The 24,101-nt window shown below is 41.2% G+C and overlaps 2 protein-coding genes, 1 long non-coding RNA gene and 2 other non-coding genes across 7 annotated transcripts in view; 3 read left to right on the top strand and 2 right to left on the bottom strand.

Annotated features, from left to right (window-relative positions):
- Positions 1-729, bottom strand: part of ACAA2 (acetyl-CoA acyltransferase 2) — a 47,567-nt gene extending 46,838 nt beyond the window's left edge. The window contains exon 1 of one of the 2 annotated variants that reach the window (XM_068562999.1): positions 631-729. In XM_068562999.1, the coding sequence (XP_068419100.1) occupies positions 631-646 (16 nt within the window). In that variant the 5' untranslated portion in view covers positions 647-729. Of the gene's footprint in view, positions 1-597 lie in introns of both variants that reach the window. The other variant, XM_068562998.1, reaches the window with a different exon arrangement.
- Positions 253-22,693, top strand: LOC137776474 (uncharacterized). Of its 2 annotated transcripts, XR_011076227.1 has the most exons (5): positions 282-361; positions 783-1,012; positions 6,247-6,312; positions 21,197-21,768; positions 22,087-22,693. It is a non-coding gene; the product is annotated as an uncharacterized lncRNA (long non-coding RNA). The 2 variants fall into 2 exon arrangements; XR_011076226.1 differs by lacking the exon at positions 22,087-22,693 and having other exon boundaries at positions 253-361; positions 805-1,012; positions 21,197-21,854.
- On the top strand, positions 1,314-1,454 carry LOC137777067 (small Cajal body-specific RNA 17). Its single transcript, XR_011076398.1, has one exon. It is a non-coding gene; the product is annotated as a small Cajal body-specific RNA 17 (non-coding RNA).
- On the top strand, positions 1,532-1,614 carry LOC137777124 (small Cajal body-specific RNA 18). Its single transcript, XR_011076443.1, has one exon. It is a non-coding gene; the product is annotated as a small Cajal body-specific RNA 18 (non-coding RNA).
- The window catches only part of MYO5B (myosin VB), a 366,001-nt gene continuing 357,446 nt past the window's right edge, over positions 15,547-24,101 (bottom strand). Inside the window, exons 36-39 of the mRNA XM_068562997.1 lie at positions 22,609-22,894; positions 21,829-22,003; positions 20,415-20,495; positions 15,547-15,906 (exon numbers count right to left, since the gene is read on the bottom strand). Coding sequence (XP_068419098.1) covers positions 15,754-15,906; positions 20,415-20,495; positions 21,829-22,003; positions 22,609-22,894 — 695 coding nt within the window. The 3' untranslated portion in view covers positions 15,547-15,753. The remainder of the gene's footprint in view (positions 15,907-20,414; positions 20,496-21,828; positions 22,004-22,608; positions 22,895-24,101) is intronic.

Here is a 24,101-nt window from a genome sequence, read left to right on the forward strand (position 1 = left end):
AGCTTTCATCCTTATTCCACTGACTGCGACCGTTTGTTATGAAAAGGGAGTTTACATATATTTTTGTAAGTTAATAACTGTAGAATTTATGTACTCAATGACTGCACTCTTCTGGAGTCACTCGAAAGAATAGAAGGGAAAAGGATTAAGGAAAGTTCTCCAACAGATCGCCCCCAAGCACTGTGGGGGAACAGAAATCCCCTGCCGACTCCAAGACAACATTCCTTCCTTCCCCCAAGCCCCGCCCACCCTCTGACCAAGTCCGAGGCCGCCGGGCTCATGGGAAAGGCACCCCTCCGCCCCAGGCCGCCTCGTGCGTATGGCGCCGCCCCAGTCTTCCAAACAGCTAACCTCGAACTAGGTGAGTCACTACCGCGCAAAGGCAAATGACCTTCAAGGTCAGAAGCAAGCAAACCGTGGTCTCAACTCTCAGCTGTAAGTTGCAGGGAGATCACTGTCGCTAGTGCCTGACAAGTATGTTTTCTCCTGAACCCAAACAGTTGGGGTTCGGGATGGGGTTTTATCAAGTCCCCTTTACCGCCTAGGAGGTCTCGACTCCCCGCCGAGACCGGGCCCTTCCGCACCCCCACCACCAACCAAGGGCTAGAGAGGCGAGGCTGCAGGGGTCACCTCGGAGCAGGGCCATGGCGGCGGGCGGCAGCGCAGCGGTCCTCCTCCGCAACGCTGACGTACCGCCCCGGGCACCCGGACTTTAAGCGCGAGGGGCGGCGCCAGCGTGGCCTCGGCCGCGCCTTTTTACCTACTTCGCGCGGCCGGGCCAGGGCTCTCTCTCTGTTTTGGCAGGATGCGGCCCTCTGCGCCACCCCGTGGGAACCAAGGGTACCACAACCTCCCGGGGAGACCGGCCTTGGACAAGAGAACGTTCCTCGCAAGCGGATTTTTTTCCTCATATCGTTGTTTTTAAAGACTTTGTCTCCCAATCAAGAGAATGATTTGACTCTACCCTGTCCATCCTATCCCCGGCCTCTACACGCCCCGCTACCCCCAACAGGTAATTAACGTGCCTCTTCATCCTCACTCCTGAATTTTCTGAAACGTGTGACCAGGCGACCGAGAAGTGTGGAACTGGTTTTAAGGAGGTGGGTTGCGGCCGGGCGCTGCCGGCGGACCGGAAGTCGAGTGGGGAGGGCTCGGAAGACGGCGGGAGGGGATTGGCTGAGCGACTCCCGCAGGCTGGGGAGAGCGGCTGCGCAGACCAGGGGCAGAGGCCTAGGCTGCGGGGCCGGCAAGGGGGCACAGGCCCGGGGAGGTTGTCGGGGGAGGAGTGTAGCGAGTGGCGTAGGGCAGGGGCGCCCCCGGGTCCACGATGCAGCTCCGAATGAAGCCGCAGTATTTTCCTTATATGATCGGGCCCCATGGCTGGCGGCGCCGCTGGCGGAGCCTGAGAGGATTATGAAAACTTGTCAGGCGAAATGGGGCCAGGGAACCGGGGGCTGGGAGATTAGGGTGAGTCGGTTAGGCTACGGATGAGGGAGGTTAGGGATGCCTCTGCCGCTGTAACTGTGAGCCCTGGTCGATGATGACGTGACCACTGCGCAATCTGAGTTCTGGGAACCAGGTGATAGAGTGTGTGCTGAGAACGGACTGAGACCGGGCGAGCAGGAGGCGACCCGGGCAGAGAAGGGGCAGATCCCCAGCGCCAGGGCTCGGAGGCTGGCCAGGCTGCCTCGGGCTTGATTCGCGTGGTCGGTGTGGTGTGCTCCAAGGACAAAGAACGAGATAAACTAAAAGGGCCAACATCCCCGGAACAGAGAGTTACCAGACCCTTATCACTCTGTCATGCAGCAACCATTGCAACATCTCTGAGCTTTCCCAAGCAGCATGCCTTGCTCCTTTTCCATACCATATACAGAAAGGTATTCATCCCACTGGAAACATGCAGATCCTACCCAATCAGCGGGTGACTCAGAAGTCCCTTTGTTCTCTGGCTGTAAAAACAGACAAGCAGGGTATATGCCCAGTAGTGGGATTGCTGGCTCGGATCAGCTGGGTGCTTTGTGACCACCTAGAGGGGTGGGATAGGGAGGGTGGGAGGGAAGGAGACGCAAGAGGGAAGAGATATGGGGATATATGTATATGTATAACTGATTCACTTTGTTATAAAGCAGAAACTAACACACCATTGTAAAGCAGTTATACTCCAATAAAGATGTTAAAACAAACAAAGAAAACAGACAAGCAATCCATGCTCAGGGTCGGCTTTCCCTGCCTACCAGGAAGTCGGCCAGCTGTTCTTGCAGCGACCCTTCTCTTTAAAAAACTCTATCTTCCTTACATTCTGCCTTGTGTCTGGAAATTCTTTTCCAACACGCGCTTGGACCACACAGTTCGGAAGGGGTGGTGGGAGGCACTGAGGTGTTCTGTGAGCTGTCAGGCAATGCCCACCCTAGAATCCTGCTTTTCAAATGCCTTCGTGGCCCTCTCACATTGTGTTTGTTTGTTTGTTTAATTTAATTAATTTATTTATTTTTGTCTGCGTTGGGTCTTCGTTGCTGTGCGCGGGCTTCTCACTGCGGTGGCTTCTCTTGTTGCGGAGCATGGGCTCTAGGAGCGTGGGCTTCAGTAGTTGCGGCACACGGGCTCAGTAGCTGTGGCTCGCAGGCTTTAGAGCACAGGCTCAGTAGTTGTGGTGCACGGGCTTAGTTGCTCCGCGGCATGTGGGATCTTCCCGGACCAGGGCTCGAACCCATGTCCCCTGCATTGGCAGGCGGATTCTTAACCACTGGGCCACCAGGGAAGTCCCTATTTGTTTGTTTTATAGTCCAAAGATTTTATTATGAAAACTTTCAAACATACAGGAAAGTGGAAAGACTTCTACAGTGAACACCCATATATTCACCACCTGTATTCTACAGTTGTTAACATTTTGCCATGTTTGCTGTATCACGTCCCTCCATCTATTCTTCCATCAAACCATCTTTTTTTTTTTTTTTTTTAATGCAGATCTTAGTACACTTCACCCAGAAATACTGTGACTCATGTTAGGAGGTCAGTATTTGTTTACAATTTTTTTAAGGCAAAATTTCCATGGGGTCAAATGTACAAATCTTAAATTGGATGAGTTTCACAAGTGCGTACACTCTTTTAACCCAAACTACTCTCAGCTTTCAAAATATAATTTAGAACATGTCCGTCATTACAGAAAATCCCTTCATTTCCCTTTTGTTCTCCCAGTTATCCACTGTTCCCTTTTACTCACCATCTATTGTAATTTGACCCTCAGGTTTATTCCTTTTCTTTCTTCTGTTGCTTTGATTTGAGCAAATCCAGGAAATTGACAGTCGTGAATTCAATACATGAGTTCTGAGGCTATTAACTTTAAAAAATATGTATACACCTTTTTCACTAGAAGTGTATATAGTCAGTGGAATTTGGACTTTGAATAAATCAAAGCTTCCCACATACCCAATGATTTTTTTTCACCTTCATATTCTGGATGATGAGCAAAGAGCATAGTAAAATAAAAGCTACCATCTATGAGCACTGTGTGCCCACCATGCACCAGGCACTTATGTATGCTGTTTATAATTCATATACTCAGGCAATATGATAATTGTTATATAAAACAGAATAACATACAACTCATATAACATCAGACAAACCCAAATTAAGGAACATTCTGCAACCCCATGAAATAGGTAAGAGTTTTTCCTTTCTCATTTTATAAATGAGGAAGCTTTGACCCAGAGAAACCAAAGAATTTGCCAAGGCCTCAAATCTAGATTTGCTGAATTATAGGTTTGAACTCTTGATTCTCAGAAGCCCAAGGCCCATGTTGTTTGTCCAGGGCTTATGGCATGTGGAACATAGAAGCGGAGGTAGAAAAAGAGACAGGTATCATTAACTAAGGTATATGTTATAGAAAACAGGAAAGGAGGTGAATGTTAAGTTAATCTTCCTCGGTGGAAGAAATAAAGTAGTTGAAACTTTGGTAAAAGTAACATACTTATATATGGTGGCTTGGATTAGAAAATTTATTTGCTTTTTTTGGCAGGGGAAGGATCTGGGGGTATGAGGTAAAGTGTGGTTTCAGGTAGGTGGAGAAGTGAGGCAATGTGTCACTACTAGATGCTCAGCCTTTCTCAACCATGGCTCCTACAGAAAATGATTTGAATGATTATTTTCTTAATTCTTCCAAGGATGGTACAGAGCTGGTACCATTAGAGCATTAGAACTTGATTTATGTTTGAAAGCTAGTAACATAATAAAATTGAAACCAAAACGGAATTCATTAGGTGAGCCAAAACCAACACATTTTATCTCAAGCTGACACTCAATAAACTTAAGCCAGTCAAATGTGTGTTTTGTAATGAAGAAAATAAAAATCAGAGAACGTGCAGTGAATTATGCGTAAGTGTGAGATACAGTGGTGGAGGAAATAAACAGATCTTTAAAAGTTACGGGTTTTTCATTAAAACTTTCTAATAGTCCAAATGCAGAGTAATTGCATTTCGTCTGTAGAACTATTGATAAGGGTATTAGTGTTCTTCAATAAGAGAAAAAGGCAGGTTCTATTCAATTTGCCCCCCATATATTTATTAAGAAAAGTTAAGATACCATCACTCTAAGTATCACAGTTTCCCACTCAATACCTTACAGATCACCAACAGTAAGTCTTTCCAAATTTCCTAAGTTTTTTGTAATTAAAAATGTCATGAAAATGGATGGATTTTGAAAACCATTGGGTAAAAGTTTTACATATATAAAAAACATGTAAATCTATGTAAAGATATTTATATAATCTCAAAGTATCATGAAGGGGAAAAGTTATCTGTACACTAGAGAAATCTTGTATTACCTTGACCAAGTGACCAAGCTTAACATTACCATTAATGGGACAAACTGACATCATGCACCCTCTGGATACACTGAGGACACAACCTCACTTATGTAGGATTTCTCCAAAAAAAGTCTGACTTGAAACTAATCATAAGGAAGCAATCAGACAAATCCAGATTGAAGGACATTCTGCAAAATAACTGACCTGAACTCTTAACAAAATGTCAATGTTGTGAAAAACAAAAAAGGCCGGGAATAGTATTAGATTAGAGGAGATATGTGACATTTGAATGTAACATGGGATCTTTAATTGGAAACTGGATTTAAAAACAACAACTCTAAAGAACAGAATTGGGACAGTTGGGGGAACTTTCTATAAATTGCATGAGATGGTAGCATTGACATTACTTTTCCTGATTATGTTAATTATATTGTAGATATGGCAGAGATTGTCCTTTGTTCTTAGGAGGTACACACTGAAATATTTAGAGGTGAAGAGTCATGATGCTGCAACTAATTACCAAGTGACTCAAAACATGCATAAAAATACACTGGCAGAGAAAGAGAGATAGCAGATACGGCAAAGTATTACCAATTAGGGAACCTAAAGGTAGAGTATACGGTTGTTCATTGCTCTATTTTGACAACTCTTCAGTAGTTATTTAACTTTTCAAAATAAAAATTTTGAGGAAAAGTATCTTTCAATAAAGATGCAAAATTACCGGAAATAAATTATAATTAGTTCTTTTCATGTTTAACCATATATAACCAAGTATATATTGTATAACACTAAATATCTATATCAAAATTAGTTATTTTATAATTCTTAAAATCTAGACATGGGCCCTCGTGAGATGTAAATGTTCTAAGACATTTAGCTCTCAGTATTTTTAGAAATGCCCTGCTATCATTTCTTTCTGTAATTATTTTTTTGAGAAAAAAAAAGAGTAGATCAGCGTTAAGACTGGAAATCAATGAATCTATTGTAAATCTGTAAATTCTAATGTTAAGATTTCATTAGGATTTCAGAAATAACCAGCCTCAGCCTTGTCTTCTACATTTTGTGGATAATTTCCTGTGCTTAAACTTCCTATAATACTCAAAATTAATGGTAGCTTATGCAGCAATGGCTTTAGAAGTTTCAGTAACAGAAACTGGGAAAATTGGTGGAGTTGGTAGGGGCTAGGACAATGTTAACAAATGAGTAGAGTTTTCCCTCTGTATCTTAGGGAATGGTTACAGGAGGATACCAAAATCAAGTCCCTTATCTAAAATGACATGGTATTTGGATATAACCTACACACATTCTCCTTTAAGCAATCTCTGGATTATAGTACCTTATACAATGTAAATTCTATGTAAATAGTTGCTGGTGCATGGAAAATTCAAGTTTTGCTTTTGGAACTTCCTGGAAAAAATTTTTTTTCAAATATTTTTGATTTGCAGTTGATTGCATCCATGGACACAGAATCCAAGGATACAGAGGGCCTTGAATTTGAGTAAATGAGACAGGTGAGTTTGCTAATCTTGAGTAGTTGGGCAAGTTATGTATGTGCTCATTGTTAATCTAACTGCTTTGGTGATAACTTCAAATTTTGTTAATTAAGAAGCAGTTATTACCTTGGATGTGGTTTTGTCCTTATAACAAATACCTACTCTACAGAAAGTTCGAGTTGCCAAACAACAGCAGAAATGAAATGTAGACAGAAAATAACACAGACACTGACTGTTTGCTGAACTTATTTTAAGTTTACCCCAGGTCTAGGTGTGTTCCAAATAGCTTAAGATATTGTCACAAACCTAAGTGAAGGATATATACAGTTGGCCCTTGAACAGCATGAGTTTGAGCTGCATGGGTTCATTTATACGCAGATGTTTTTCAGTAGTAAATACTACTGTACTACATGAGCAGAGGTTGGTTGGAACCTCCCATATGGAGGAACTGAGCATATGGAGGGCTGTCTATAAATTATATACAGACTTTTGGCTGTATGGAGGGTGGGCTCTCCTACCCCGCATTCAAGGGTCAAGTGTATTTGTCTTTGTTCCTCTACCTGTTTGAAGGTTATTTGCAGTGTCTATATCCTTACCAAGCCTTAGAATTTTATTTAGTAATACAGGCATACCTCATTTTATTCTGCTTCACTTTATTGCATTTTTTTGGTTTTGTTTTGGTTTTTTTTTTTTTTTTAAAGGTGTTGTTTTTTTTTTGTTTTTTGTTTTGTTTTTTTTTTTTAAAGATTTCTTTATTGATTGATTGATTGCTATGTTGGGTCTTCGTTTCTGTGCTAGGGCTTTCTCCAGTTGCGGCAAGTGGGGGCCACTCTTCATCGCGGTGCGCGGGCCTCTCACTATTGTGGCCTCTCTTGTTGCGGAGCACAGGCTCCAGACGCGCAGGCTCAGTAGTTGTGGCTCACGGGCCTAGTTGCTCCGCGGCATGTGGGATCTTCCCAGACCAGGGCTCGAACCCGTGTTCCCTGCATTAGCAGGCAGATTCTCAACCACTGCGCCACCAGGGAAGCCCTGGTTTGTTTTTAATTGAGTCTGTGGCAACCCTACTTGGAGCAAGTCTACTGGTGCCATTTTTCCAACAGCATTTGCTCACTTTGTGTCTCTGCATCACATTTTGGCAATTCTTACAATATTTCAAATTTTTTCATGATTATTATATTTGTTATGGTGATCTGTGATCAGTGATCTTTGCTGGTACTACTGTAATGGTTTTGGGGTGCCACAAACCGCACCCATATCAGATGGCAAACAATCGATTATGTTGTGTGTGTTCTGACTGCTCCACTGGCTGGCTGTTCCCCTGTCTCTCTCCCTCTCCTCAGGTCTCCCTATTCCCTGAGACACAGCAGTATTAAAATTAGGCCAATTCATAACCCTGCAGTGGCCTCTTAAGTGCTCAAGTGAAAGGAAGAGTCACACATCTCTCACATTATATCAAACGCTAGAAATGATGAAACTTAGTAAGGAAGGCATGTGGAAAGCCAAGACAGGCTGAAAGCTAGGCCTTTTGCAAACATTTAGCCAAGTTGTGAATGAAAAGGAAAAGTTCTTGAAGGAAATTGAAAGTGGTACTCCAGTGAACACACAATGATAAGAAAGCCAAACAGCCTATCACTGATACAGAATTTTTCATGGTCTGGATAGAAGATCAAGCCCGTCATAACATTCCCTTAAGCCAAAACCTGGTCCAGAGCAAGGCCCTAACTCTCTTCAATTCTGTGAAGGCTGAGAGAGGCGAGGAAGCTGCAGAAGAAAAGTTTGAAGCTAGCAGAGGTTGGCTCATGAAGTTTAAGGAAAGAAGCTGTCTTTATAACATCAAAGTGCAAGGTGAAGCAGCAAGTGCTGATGTAGTAGCTGCAGCAAGTTATCCAGAATCTAGCTAAGATAATTAATGTGGGTGGTTAGACTAAACAACAAATTTTCAATGCAGACAAAACAGCTGTCTATTGGAAGAGGATGCCATCTAGGACTTTTATAGCCAGAGAGGAAGAGTCAATGCCTGAGTTCAAAGCTTCCAAGGACAGGCTGACTATCTTGTTAGGGGCCAATGGAGCTGGTGACTTGAAGTTGAAGCCAATCCTCACTTACCTTTCTGAAAATCTTAGGATCCTTAAGAATTATGCTAAATCTACTTTGCCTGTGCTCTATAAATGGAACAACAAGCCTGGATTACAGCACATCTGTTTACCACATGGTTTTCTGAATATTTTAAGCCCATTGTTGGGATCTCCTGCTCAGAAGAAAAGATTGTTTTCAAAATATGACTGCTCATTGACAAAGCACTTGGTCACCCAAGAGCTCTGATGGAGAGGTACAATGAGATTTATGTTGTTTTCATGCCTGCTAACACAACATCCATTGTGCAGCCCATGGATCAAGGAGTCATTTTGACTTTCAAGTCATTGTTTAACATACACATTTTGTAAGGCTATAGCTGCCATACATAGTGATTTGAGAAGATTAACTCTAATTCTGAAAGATGTTCTACTGTGGGTGAAATGCTATCAAACATCATTGCACACTACGAGAAATCGTTCGTGAAAGGAAGAGTCAATAGATGTGGCAACTTCATTGTTGTCTTTTTTTTTTCCTTTAATTTTATTTATTTATTTATTTTTATACAGCAGGTTCTTATTAGTTCTCTATTTTATACATATTAGTGTATATATGTCAATCAGAATTGCTGCAGCCACCCAACCTTCAGCAACTACCACGCTGATCAGTCAGTAGCCATCAATACTGAGGCAGGACCCTCCACCAGCAAAAAGATTAAGACTCGCTGAAGGTTCAGATGATGGTTAGCATTTTTAAGCAATAAAGTATTTTTAGATTAAGATACGTACATTGTTTTTTTAGGCATAATGCTATTGCACACTTCAGTATAGTGGAAACATAACTTTTATATGCACTGGGAAACCAACAAATTCATGTTACTCACTTTATTGTGTTATTCACTTTATTGCAGTGGTCTGCAACCAAACTGGCAGTATCTCCAAGGTACCTGCCATAACCTGTATAACCTGAGGTGTAACCATGCAGGCCCCTATTGGTCCTTCCCTGGACAGACCCGCCCCTACCCCCACCCCCACGTCCTCCACCTGCCTCTTGTTGGTAGAAAAACTTTAACTGCCTAGGCCTTCCCTGAGTTCCAAAGAGCAAACTTAATCAGAGAATGAGAAAATGCAGAAACAAAGGAAACCAGTCAAGACAAAAATAATAACAGTTTAGCCATTAAACAAAGTCAAGGACCTTTAGTTCCTCCTGAAGGGCTATAGATAATATTCTGAGCCAAGTTCTTTGAGCTGTTTTGCAGATACTGAAACCACCACCAGGTGGGAGAAGTTAACTGCATGCTGCCCACAAGCACATAGACCCCAGACCAGCTGGAACCAGAAGGTTGGTGATGTTGACTCCTGATTACCTCACCACCAACCAGTCAGAAGAATGTCTAGGAGCAGATCAGGTACCCTGAGACCCTCTGCCTCACCCTGTCTTTCAAAGCCTTTCCCTGAAATCCATCTGGAGTTCAGGTTTTTTGAGCATTAGCCACCCATACTCCTTGCTTAGCCCTGCGGTACACTGCACTTTCCTTCCCCACGGCCCCGTGTTGGTAGATTGGCTTTACTGTGTGCAGGCGAGAGGACCCAAGTTTGGTTCAGTAACAGTACCTCCTTGGTTCTAATTTTACCCTGCAAAATGCTAATATTGGTGGAAGGGGACAACACTGTGTTGATGCCCTTCAGCCAAACGCCTCCTGGCACACACCTGTCTGTGAACAGGTTGGGTTTAACGCTGTTGCAACAGGAAGTCTGCACATCAAGGGCACACCTTAGGGAAGCGAGGGGCAGCTCAGTGAGAGGGTGTTGGACATTGGGCTTTGGTTAGGTGATTTGGGGAGTCCAGAGATGCAGAGGTTCACTCTGGATTGGGTGCTGTTCAGAAGTAGGGTCAAGTCTTTGATAGCTATTTCAGCATGATCCTATCTAGAAGGAGGGCAGATTGGAGCTAGACTAAAGCTGCAACTGGTGAAGAAGCTGCAGTCACCCATTAGCCGGGAGAGGGGTGTTTGGTATCGTGTGGTTTGCACAGAGATCTTGTGTTTGTGTTTAGACAAAACTGTGAAGTAGTCTTGTGTTGGTTCCCTTCATTAGTCAGTGAGCTTGTCTGATGTGGTTTTGTAAGATTGTGTGCAGAAGGAGATCACCGGGGCCTAGCTGGGAGCACCAGGCCAGCTTCTGCCACCACACAGACCTACCTCTAAGTGTCAGACCAGGACCCAGATGTCGGCTGCTTTGTTCTTTCTCAGCTGTTACTAGATAAGTGTATGTTGTCTGAAATTTGGCTCTTGGCACACAGTTTTCCTGTTGAGGTCCTGAAGATAGGCCCTAACCTCTCTGGGAATGAGGTGGAGGCTTTCCTGAAGAGAGGTTATTCTTCCACCAGCCACCCAGAAGTTTGTCCATCCTTAGGTTGGAAGTTGGGTTCCAGAGGTAACTTTTCAGCTGATCAGTATATTGTGAACACATTTCTGTATCATGAAATATTTCAATAGGGTTCCCTAATGATGGGTGTTTAAGGGCACCTTCCCTGGAGATGTCTTATCCTGTACGTTTGGGTGAGGTTGGTTATGTGAATTTTTTTTAAAAAATTAATTAATTAATTAATTTTTGGCTGTGTTGGGTCTTCGTTTCTGCGAGGGCTTTCCCCAGTTGCGGCAAGCGGGGGCCACTCTTCATCGCAGTGCGCGGGCCTCTCACCATCGTGGCCTCTCTTGTTGCGGAGCACAGGCTCCAGACACGCAGGCTCAGCAGTTGTGGCTCACGGGCCCAGTCACTCCGCGGCATGTGGGATCCTCCCGGACCAGGGCTCGAACCCGTGTCCCCTGCATTGGCAGGCAGATTCTCAACCACTGCGCCACCAGGGAAGCCCGGTTATGTGAATTTTTAAAAAAATTTCCAGGTGATTTTTGTGTGTGCTCCTCTAGGTGATAAACAGTCTACCAACGTTTCCATACAAAGGTTCAGTTTCTAGGCTCTCTGTTCTGCTCCAATGGTCAAATTTTCTATCTCTGTGCCAGTTTCACTCATCTGAATTACTAAAAGTTTTATAGTAAGTCTTGGCACGTATTAGGGAAAGCTTTCCCTCTTTGTCTTGAGGAGCCTCTTCCTTAACCTTGGGCCTCTGCTCTTCCATATAAATTTTAGAATTAGCTTGTCAATTTTCACCAAAAAAAAAACCTGTAGTGAGATGGATTTTAATCTATAGACCAACTTGGGGACAACTGACATTTTTGTGGTATGGAGTCTTCTTATCTGTGAAATATATTTCTCCAATTTTTAAATGTTGTTAATGTTTTTCACTTACATATAAGATCCTCCATACAGGTCTTGTAAATATTTTCCCCACTGATTTGTAATGCCACCTCTACCATTTACAAAGTTATACATATGAGTCTATCTCTGGGCTCTCTGTCCTATTCCATTGATCCACTACACCAAAACTGCCTTGCTTGAATTGTGTAGCTCAGTAAGTCTTATTTTATAGGGAAAGTTTCTCTCTACCCCCAACTTGCAAACTGTAGTTTGCCAACCCCTGGTTTAAATGATCATGAAGCATCTTTGAATATAGGCCCCTGAATAGTTTCTTAAGCATTAAAAATTAACTTTTCAGCCAATGTGTAGTTACAGAGTTTTAAATTTCATTTAAATTTGTCACACCACTTTTTTCAAAAGTATTTATTTCCACGAATTTTTATCCACAGTTGAATATTACAGTAACTAATACAAGCAATTTTTATAAACAAAGGTACAGTTTACAGATTTGCTCAAAGTGGAAAAATATTTTTATTAGTAGTATTTCTTCTCCATTGTTAGATTCACCCCTGAATATGATGGGATCTCCTTCAGTGAAGCAGTCCTTCATCCAAACATCAGTTGGGAGCAAAATGTTATATTCAAATCTGGATTATTCTGATACTGTATCACTTTAGAAAGTACTTTAAATTCATTTTTGATTGACCCCCTTTATTAAAATTAGAAATTTTTTTAGGAAAAACAATCTTTAGTATCTAATAACCTTTATAATAAGAAAAAAGTCCTATGGCATTGGCATCAACCTCTAATTTTCTATACTCCCTAATTCTCTATGGTACTGATGTGTACAAAAAGTGAATTATGGCTATTTGGGTCATGCAGCAAATAATTTGAGAAACTGCAGAGAAATATACTATGAGGAAAATCTACAGTGTCCTGCCCCATGCTGTCATATTTTAGTAACTGTTTAGTCATTTGGCATTATACAAGTGCTTCAACTTAGGATGCCCTTGGTGCCATAGAATGAATGAAAACAATTAAATTTACTGTATGTAAAAGAAATGGATTCTAATGTATTTGTCACTATAATCTTAAAGCATTAAGTGAAGCTCTAAGTAAATATTTGATGAATTGATGGTAGCAGCGTTAATTTTTTCTAAGTTTTCCAAGTTCCTCGTTTTGTCTGTTTTGTTTTTACAAAAGCTTTAAAATTTAGTACAGGAAAGGGAAGAAACTCCTGTTGACATGCTTCATAAAAAGGGGGGAAAAGCCTATTTTCCTTTGGGTCTGATCTGCTTGCTGGGTACCATAAGTCTAACTGCAGCTGTGACGGCACAGGGAGAATGTAGGTGATATGCATGTAGGTGATGCGTTTGTCAGCCTCAGCAACGAACACACATTACTCTAGGTAAACAGATAGGTCCCATATAATACTTAAAATTCAAATTGTTTAATCTAAGTATTTGATTCTTAAGTAATCTTTAAAATGCTTCTCATGTTTCAAAAGACAGATCAAAACACCACCAGGATGTTATGTTGAACATGAAAATTCTTCCCACAGAAACACTTATTTCAGAGAATTGATGTCAGTTACCTTAGTGACTGCTAAAGGCACATAGTGAGAAAAGTGTCAACTAAATTTTAAATATTAAAATATAAAGACAGATATCTGGTTTAGAATTCAAAACTTTATGTTGAATTAAGTTATTTAAATTAAAAGTCATTATTGATTTCATGAAGTTGGAAAATGAATTGAACTTTTAAAAAAATGCAAAGAAGAAAAATGCTAACATATTAAAGATGCTTCTTCCAGTCTCCAAGTGTTACATTAAATAGGGCAGATCTAAACATTAAGTAACTGATTACTGTATTCCTTTATTCCTGGTGTCTATAAAAGAGTACTTGTTTTTTAAGGATATATAGATTAAATAAGCACAGCTCCAGTGAAATACCTTTACCTTTGGAAGAGGAGAACTAAACCTGCATTTCTTAGGCTAAGTAGAGGACTATTCACAAGATTCCCCCACCCCATTTATTCTACTTGCCAAGCTTTTATTCAGGGAGTCCTTGGCACCCAGTGATTAACCAGTGACAGCAGAGTGAGTAACCCAGAGGGATGGAGAGAATGAGGGTGTAAGACAGTATGTAGGGGCAGGAAGCCGTCGCGTTTATGGAATCACTGCTTTTTACACCCCTTAGCATGCTAACAAGGCAGTTTTGGTTCTCGAAGATTAAGAACAGGCCTTACATGAAGCCAAGTTTTAAACTAAAGTGCAGTAAAAAGCAAGTTACACATAATAAAGAACTTTAAAAAGAGGCAGCCACGGACTCAACTGGTTTAGACTGGCCTTCCAAAGCTAGTCAGCATGTGGGTTGTTGAAGGGTGTAGTCAGGGATGTCATATCATGTAACTCTAGCTGGGGAGGAAGGGAAAGGCGCAGCTCTGCGCGGACGCCCGAGAGAAGCCGGGACGTGCAACGTGGAGGTCGAGGGGATCATGCCGATGACTCGGGTTGGGACGTGCTGGGCAGCGGCCTTCGCCCGGGGCTGTGCCTCGTCCTGCCCAGAGGGCGAGGAGAGCTCCACACACAGGATTGTTTAGGGCTCGGAGTGTGTTGTGTTTCCAAGAGCCTTTTAAGCTGAGGGGCTGAGTAAGAGAAGGTGGCGGGGTACGGGGGCTCTACTTGTACTCTGCAGAGAAATTGTTTCTTCTTGATGCAACATAGAGGCTCTTCTATGATTTGCAAACACCATCTGTTCCTGTCATGGGAGCAGCATACTGTTATCTACCAGAAATATGAAAAAAATAGCAAAAGATTGTAAACGACATGTAGGATTTTCTAATTGAATGCTTGCTTTAGAAGAGACAAAAAATTATAAAAGTAGCAAACACATAAAATTCATTGTAATATCATCATTGAATATTCTTTAAATCCTTATTTCAAAGCAGAGATATTTAGTTTTTTGTGGTAAATTTGAAAAGTGTTGAAAATAACCTGAAAAGGGAAAGTTGACATAAGCTTCTCTCCCTTTAAAAAGAACACACACACACACAAACACCCAAAAGTTTTGGATAATAATTTAATAATACCTGAACTGATTTTTAAAAAAGGCTTTTCAAATAGTCTGATCCTCAAGATGAAGTTTGTTTTCCTTATTCTCTTAGTTATCTGGAATTACTAGCGCATTGTGTAATGTTCTTTTTGGAGGTATAATGGCAATAAGGGATTAAAGGCTTTTATATTGACTTGTTTGGTTTTTAATCTGTAAATAAGACTTGTTATTCTTTTCTAACATTTAGCTTACATAGATTTTTGTGAAAGTTTTGTTGACTCAGGAAGTGCATGGATTAGCATTGGAAATGTAAAGAATATCTTTCTATTTGCTCACATTTTACGTTTGGGACTGCAGCATTTTTAGCGTAATTCTTCCGTAAATTCAAAACTACACAAGTGGGTTTGAGTATGTTAGGGACTGAGTCTTCTAATTTTATTTCAGAAACCAATAATCAAACTGTTTAGTCTGGAGGTCAATTACACCATTGTCTCTGCATCACCAGGCATTAAAAAATGTCTTTGGGAAACTTCTCAGAAGGCCCAGGTCTATATATTTGTCCTCAAAACATCTCCCCATAAACCCATCCACACCTACGGTTTGTTGACGGCGGGAAATGTCACTCACTATATGACAGTGTCATGGTTATTAGTACCATTATTTGTTAAAAGTCCTCTGAAGGCAGTTTATGTGACTTACATATGTTTAATATCATTTTACTTTGGGCATTCTCCAGCTATGTGCAAAGATCAAAACTAGGCAGTTTCCATTTTATAGACTGGCATCTTTTATATGGCCCATGGGGACTGCTTGGTGGCTGTAGATCATGATGTATATTTGTTTAGACCGAAATCATACTTTAAAAAAATCTTCCATATTTCAAGTGTTTTATTCTGAGCAGTAGGTACAAAATATAGTAACAGATGTGTCTTATTCTGTATAGTTCACTCTGCACAGGTTCTCAACCTCTGATGTGGTCTACTTTTATAGATTTAACAGATCCTTAAATTCTCTTTACTGTACTGTATACTTCCTTCTTGCTCTCACTGGCAATCGAGCTTTGGCACGTGCATTTTCAGACTTCATTGAGGAACTCCAGATTGAGACACGCTGGAATGTGGATTGAGTCCATGGTCAGAGAAGATGGATTAAATGGGAACAAAACGGGAAACATGTGCTTGAAGTCTAACAGCAGGTGCTGAGGGTCATTCCGCTCTTGCAGCTGTGCCTGTGGGGAAGAATAAGATGACGTAAAATACTTCCTATGCCTAAAAATAGCCAGTTTTGGTGAATTCACAAAAATGAATCACAGGAATATTTCTGTTATGATAACTGGGTAGGACTTCAGGAGAATGTGGTCTCCCTCTCCCTGAGGTATTTAGCAGGGAGCGAAGCTCTGGTTTAGGCTTGTTGATCATATGACTTCAACTCCTCTCCCAATTCTAGCATTCTTTAAAAATTTTCCATCTAAGGGAGAATAGAATAATATAGTTCAGGTGCAAATCATGTGGCGAGGCAGTATAGTGAAGTGGTTAAGGCCATGGGCTCTGGAGGCAGATAACCTGAGCTCTAATCCTGGCACCACCCTGGGTGAGTTCCTGAACCTCTCGCTGCCTCAGTTTCCTCATCTGTAAAAAGGAATGGGGAGACTGACATCACACAAAATGACAGAGCAGGAACCTCTAGGGGTCAGTCCCTCCACTGAAGCAACCACTGAGCTAGAAAAAAGCAATTGGCATCAACTATCTTGTAACTCTGGAACTTGAAAGGACACTACAACAACCAGGAGAGTGCCTGATGAAGGGAGAGCCTGCTGACCTTTGCTAAGAGATCAGTGTGCATCAGCTACCATCCCCCATTCTCTAGCCCCACCGCAGCTGTAGGGATAGCAACCCACAGTCCTGGAGCAGCTGGCTGGTGCCAGGGTAGGCAGTGAGATCTTGTCTTTCAAAAATCTGGGGTTGTGCACTTTGGTTGGTCTGGCAGTTCCCTGAAGGGCAGGCACAGATGCCTGCCTTGATTTTGGCTCTCTTGGGAGGCAGTGGCTCCCTCCAGCAGCATCAATTGGAAGATTTAAAAGGACAGAGCCCATCTCCTTTTCCCTTTATTTGGAGCCAGATATAGGAAAAGTGTAATAACTAAAATGAAAATTTTCATTTAGTTCACTAAAGGGGTCTAACAGCAGACTTGAGCAGGCAGAAGAAATGACCAGTGAAACTGAAGAGAAAGCAATTGAAATTCTTCAGTTTGAGGAGTGGACAGAAAAAAGGGTGAATAAAAGTGAACAGAGCCTGAGGGACCTGTGGGACACCATAAAGTGTACCAACATATACATCACAAGAGTCCCAGAAAGAAAGGGACAGCAAACTATTGGAAGAAATAGTGGCTGGATTCCCAAATCTGATGAAAGATATATTTATCTCTCTATATATCTCCAAGAAGCTCAACAAACTCCAAGCAGAATAAACTCAAAAAGATTCACACTGAGACACATTATAGTCAAATTATCAAACCCCAATGACAAAGAAAGAATCCTGAGAGCAGCAAGAGAGAAGTGACTCATCACATAACAAGGTATCCTCAATAAGAGTAAAAGTGGATTTCTTATCAGAAACCATGGAAGCCAGAAGGCAGTGGGGTGATATATTTGAAGTCCTGAAATTTCTTCTTTCTGTCAACCAAGAATTCTATATCTGGCAAAACTATCTTTCAAGAATGAAGAATTACAGTCAGCCTTCTGTATCCATGGGTTCTGCATTTGTAGATTCAACCAACCATGGATCAAAAATATTTTTAAAATTTCAGAAAGTTCCAAAAAGTAAAACTTGGATTTGATACATGCTGGCAACTATTTACATAGCATTTACATTGTATTAGGTACTATGAGTAATCTAGAGATGATTTAAAGTGTACAGAGGATGTGCATAGGTTACATGCAAATACTATGCCATTTTATATAAATGACTTGAGCATACACAGGTTTTGGTACCCATGGAGGTTCTAGAACCAATCCCCCACAGATACTGAGGGACAACTAAGTCATTTCCAGATAAACAAAAGCAGAAGGAGCTGGTTACCAGTAACTAAAGAAAGTCCTTAGGCTGAAATGAAAGGACATTAGACAGTAACTCAAAGCCATAAGAAATCAAGCCATAAGAAGAAATAAAGAACACTGGTACAGCTAACAACATAGGTAAATGTAAAAGCCAGCATTATACTATTGGTTTGTAGCACCTTTTCTTCTTGTATGATTTATACAAATGCAGAAAATAATTATAAATCTCTGTTAATGGGTACACATGTATAACAGATGTGATCTGTGACAATAACAATATAAAGGCAGAGGGATGGAGATGTATAGCAGCAGAGTATTTGTGCACTATTGAAACTAAGTTGGTATTATTTAAACTAGGTCGTTATCAGTTGAACATGTTAATAGTGATCACCACAGTAACCACTAAGAAAATAACTAAAAAGTATACAGAAAAGGAAAGTAGGGAATCAAAATGATACACTCGCTACAAGAAACAAACACACAAAAAGGCAGTGATGGAAGAATTGAAAAACACAAAACATAAAAGACATCCAGGAAACAAGTAGCTAAATGGCAGAAGTAAATCCTTTATCAGTAATACTTTAAATGTAAACTTAAAGGCAATTAAAAGGCAGAGATTGGCAGAATGGATTGAAAAAACATGATCCATCTATATGCTGTCTACAAGAGACTCACTTTAGACACACAAAAAGATTGAAAGTAAAAGTTTGAAAAAAGACATTCCAAGTAATCAGAAAAGAGCTGAAATGCCTATATTATTGTCATACAAAATATACTTTAAATAAAAAAAGTTTACAAAAGACAAAGGAGGACATTATATATCCGTAAAAGGCTCAATCTATCAAGTATATATAAGAGTTACAAATATACATGCACCTAGCAACAGAGCTCAAAATACATGAAACAAGAATGGACAGAATTAAAGGGAGACATAGTTCTATAATAATAGTTGGACACTTCAATACCCCATTTTCAATAATAGATAGAACCATATGGAAGATCAACAGCAAACAGCGGCCAAAGAACACCACTATAAACCAGTTAGACTTAACAAACAGATACATGACCAATTTGGAGTTATCCCCAGAATGCAAGGGTGGTTCAACATACAAAAATACAAGACTGATATTCCTTTGTATGTATATACCTCATGCATTGCTGGTGGGAATCCTTTGGTGTGTTTAACAATCCCCTTAAATTTACATTCTTATAGGTCAGCATATTCTGACCTCACCACCCAAGCAAATGGTTTGCTTTAATAAGCAACTTGTATTTATCCTACATAAGGTTCAAGTACAGGAGGATGGCATGGATTGTCCGAGCCTTTCCTCTGAGCACTGTCTAGGAAGAAACAGAACATAAAACTCTAGCAAGAAAAACAAAACAAAACCAAACCAAAAAACCATTTTTTGAAAGAATTGCTGGACATGGGAATTGACTGCTAAGGAAGACTCAGAATCTGACTGTACATGTCTCCAGAGAATATCTGACCAACTGCCACTGTCTTTTTCCTACTTCCTTAATTCAAACCCAAGTCTGACTTGGCTCATATTCTTTGAACTTTGGCCTGAACTCTTCTCGTAAACAGTGCGAATTTATAAGCAGTTACAGCTCTCCCTCTAATGTATGTTTCAGATATTTAAAGACAAAAAAGACCTTCTAAATCTGCACTTTGTGTAAATTCTCAACTCTCCATAAAAACAGTAGCGGGTCAGAGAACTCAATGGCTTCTGTCATCAGTCTTTTCAGCAGCTGACTATACAATATCTGTGTTGGTGACTCTCTGCCTGCTTCTCTGTGATCCAGATCTTTAATAAACCACTGCATTTCCCCCACTGCCTTGAAGAGAACACCCTCCCTTGATCTTCAGCCTCTATTCTCTACTTGTACACGACGTTCAAGTTAATTTATTCTTTTCCTGCCTCTTCCTCTGATTACTTTTCCCCATTTCTTTTTATCCTTGTTTCATATTGACAATTACTTCACTGGCTAAAGAGGTTGTTTAAGAGTTTGAGAAAGTATTAGGTCTCCTCAAAATGTTACCCACATATACTAATGGGAGAAATGCTCCTTGTCTTTTGAGTAATCTTGATGTGACTCATCATTTACATGCTGTCCGCTACAGCACCCACAAAGGTTAGGCACTCAGCCCAGATCACCTAGGGCTCAGCTTCGGCAGCTCATCTCTATGTAAAAATTCCCATACTCTTAAGACAGATTTAAATAATCATTTCCCTGAAATGTTTTCTTTCAAGCATATTCCTAAGGGCAAATATTGTAAGCCTTAAGAGTCAAGATTTAAGTGCTCAAATTGTTTTCTGAAAAGAGTATTTCTTAGTTCCATTTGTGGGTACGGTTGATATTCTGCTTACTTTGTTAATTTCATTTTGTGCTATAGTTTAGTAACACGGTAGTGGCAAATGAAATACTTAGACAATGTCTAAAATCTGAGAGGCAGAGATGATTAAAGTTCAGTCTTCTGTGTATATATGATAAGATATTCATGGGTGGTGTGGCTCATATTTACCTAAAGAGAACACCTAAAAATGTAAGGTCTTCTAGAATATAAGGTAACCAGTATTTCATTAATAAAGAGAAGCAAGGTTAAAATCTAAACTACCAATTCTTTTATTTGTTTTAGACTAGGACTTTATAACATCGATTAATATTTTAAAACTCACCTGGATTGTTCGTATAAAGGCCACTGTTACCCGTTCTTCAAATTCATTCAGGGGAGTATAAAGGTTCAAAATTTTGACAATCTGTTGGAATAAAAACAAAAGTTTAGCACAGAGCTAAATGAACATAAGACAACTTTTGAATTTTAAAGAACATATGACATTGGCACAGGAGGACACTTCGCTTTAGGCAAGATCCACAGTTTAGATACAGCTGGACTGATGTTTAGGGGCCTACATTTAGTAAACTAGAGTCCGGAAGCTCTGCCTGGAAGATCTGAGCTCTCTTACCCCATTCCTCTCTCCCGTATACCCGCTCACCCCGCCCCCTATGCTCCATGGCTTATAAAGTAATGAGGATTTTAGGAAACTGCTGCCTGAAGCACTCAGCCTCTTATCCACGAGTAATTTAAAGGTTTCATTAAAAGAGTCCTGGGTATCTTACCTTATATAACAAAGGTCTTAACAAAGCCTTCCTACCTCCCCCCACCCCCAAAATCACTTACGAAGGAACAGATTTTACTCCTGTCTAAATGGAAGCTAATCCTTGGTCTGCTCAACTGTCTGGGGGAAGTAGCCTGCCCAGGGGCAGAGCGATGCCAGTTGCAGTCTAGAAGTAAACTTGTGAAAGCAAAATTTTAAAAAGTTTCAAAACTTTCAGTACACTTGTAGAAGGAAGCAGTTTTCCTAAGAGTTTGGGATTTCATCTCTTAGTAGTTAGTGGAGGAGGTAAGGAAATGTATGTTTACTTTGCAATGCTGAGTTTGGATTTTGCTGTTCTTTAGGTGCTGGGCAGAGAGAAGGTGCATGATTTAATTTGGAAAATCTGATTTCCTCGTGCTGGTCTCATTTTGCACTACCACCTTGTGGCGTGCCCATTTCTAAATAGGCACATTCATGATGGAGGGCAAGATCACCTGTGTGTGGACAAGATTTATCTTTTTACAGACTGGTAATATCTCTGCAACCGAGTCCTAGTACAAATACAATTTTGAGGGGAAAAGGAAAGGAACATTTAAATGCCTCTAGGTTCTCACTGACTTTATTTAAAATAATGTAAATGGATGCTAAGTGAAAACAGGACCAATTTAAATTTCTAGGTGAGAGACATTCCAGAATTCATGGTAAGCGTTTAAAAAAGTTTGTGCCTAAGCTTGACGTTTTGTGGGTTGACTACCTTATCTTTCTACCTAAGCAAGAGACACCAGAGAGTTACTGGGAAACTGTGGCATCTTGTTTCACAGACCGAAGTAGCCTTTGGTTCATCCAGGAACATCCCATCCTCTGGACCTTCAGGACTGTATCACTGGGAGCAGAAAGGGCCAGGAGTGCCACACTAAGAAACAACCACCGGCAGGTACAGACTTGAAATGGAAGCTGGGCTTGCTCTGAGGCCCTCGGCTGACAGTGACCACACCTGCTGGGTGCTGAGGGCGGTGCACAGGGAGCAGATGGCCTCTGCATCTTCGGGGCTTTTCTTCTTTAACTGCAGGAGCTGGGCTGCTTGGATCAGGGGTTCCATGGTCTCAGCAACTTCCCTCTGGTGCAGGTTTCTTCCCCGAAGCCACTCCTCCAGCTGACTTATATTGTACCTTAGACACAGGAAGAGTGAGCTCTGTTAAACCTGGCCTCCTACTTCACTGGGAAGAGCTCACCTCTTGTGTTTATTTTGCAGGCCAGCTGCCATGAGTATTATCATTCTCCTCATCTTAATTGTCTCACATGGGCAAAAGCGTGAAAAGTAGCTGGCACTCAATCACTTTTTGTGAAATGAGTGGGTGCTTAAAATCAAGCCAAGATGAAGTACCTAAAGTGTCTGTACTAAGTTAATGAGCAAAAAAGGCATTAACTATATTGAATTAAAACAACTTAACATTTAACATTCGCAAACATGTTTGTACTTCTCTGTGAGCCTTCATGCCTCTTAAGTCATTAATTTTTCTCTCTGACCTATCCACATCATATTTACAATCTTTATATTAAAGTATGTAAATGTGTTTAAGCTCGGAACTAATTTGTTTACCGGGTCACCATCTCAGTGTGTGATGAATTTCACCAACCAATAAGAAGGTGATGGATTTGAGTCACATACCGACTGTGACAAGGACAATCCGTTGGATTTGGATTTCATCTTCATAGACAAGCGTCCCGTGCCTGACTGGAGCTGGTGTGTGCCAGGCCAAGGCGCCTCTCATACCTGAGCTGCATGCCTGTGCTCCAGGAGCAGACGTCCTTCCTCAGAAGCAGGTTGTTGAGAGTCACTGCGTTGATCATGTAGAAGAGCTGTTTGAACACCTGGAGGGTGATCTCGGGGTCCAGGCCCTGGTCGCACATGACTGTGTGGAAGGAATTCATCTGGCGGATGATGGCTTCCAGGCAGTAGGATTTATCTCCATCCGCCAGGCTGGAAGTGCGCTTCCGGTAGCCCGTGGGCTTCACCCCAGACAGACCCTGAATGCTCTCGTTCTCCAACATGGCAGACACTGAAAGAAAAGCATGATTAGAGAAGCTGCATGTTCCCAAAGAAGATCAGTTTTTGGGTCACTGAGATCACACAGTACTCAGGGCTTTGGCAGTGATCCCACCCAGAGGTGAACAAGGTCGACATGCTCAGGAACTTACAGCATTTGGCATGGAATTTCTAACCTGTTGATTTCTACACAGAATAGGACTTCCACATAGAAATCTTGGACTAAACCTGTGGACCAAATTTTCGCTTAAATTTATTGGTGATGGGCCAGAGGTAAAAGGCACGTACCAACTTAATTCTGTACTGGCTTCTGTGCTGAGAGACCAACATTTGAGCAACTTGGGTGTAGTCATGGCCCAGCCACTGACCTGGGCCTGGACCCTGAGATCATCCTATAGTTGTTCAAATAGCTTTTCTCCATCAGCCACCGACCATGTAAATCTTAGGTGAGCTGGTCTGTCATACTTACTGCACAGCACTTAACTACGTGTCAGTCACTTTATATTCAGTATTCCTTTTAATCTTCCAACAACCTATTTCCTAATGAGGAAATTGAGGCATAAAGAGGTTAAATAACTTGCCCAAGGTCACCCTGCTAGGAAGTGGCAGGGCCAGGATTTGAACCCAGGTATGTCTGATTCCAGAACTGATGCTGTTAACCATCATCTTATCTGAGTCATGAAACATCCCCAGTTCTCCCTATGTCTGGTGAGAATAAACTGGCGCCTCATAAGAAGAGTCTCAGACAGGAAGAAGGATTTGGAATGAATCTTATCCCAAGGGATGTATTTCTGGATGGCACGTAGGACTCTGTCCTACTTGGAATTCCCTTATAAACTACTTGTGTTGTAATAACCTGGGGAAAGAATTACTTACATGGTCCAGGAGACTACTTCCTCAACAGCCTTTAAGGAGCACAGTGAGTGATGCATATACGTGTCACTTTTCTTGTGACTTAAAAAATAACTGCTCTTATTTTCAAATCTGATTTCATGTTAAGTGCCCAAGTGTACTGCTTTGGACAGAATGTTCAATAAATATTTATTGCATGAGTGTTTACTACTGTGTTCATGTATATGAACATACTTAATGCTTTCCTTTCTCCATGAATAAAGTATATACATGGGCAAGTGGATTATATCTTTTCACTGTACATGCATTTACACTTTCTGAATTTATATTTATTACTTATGGAAATTAGTTTGTTTTGGGGGAAAAAA

The sequence above is a fragment of the Eschrichtius robustus genome, chromosome 14, assembly GCF_028021215.1.
Source record: "Eschrichtius robustus isolate mEscRob2 chromosome 14, mEscRob2.pri, whole genome shotgun sequence".
Taxonomy (NCBI): Eukaryota; Metazoa; Chordata; class Mammalia; order Artiodactyla; family Eschrichtiidae; genus Eschrichtius; species Eschrichtius robustus.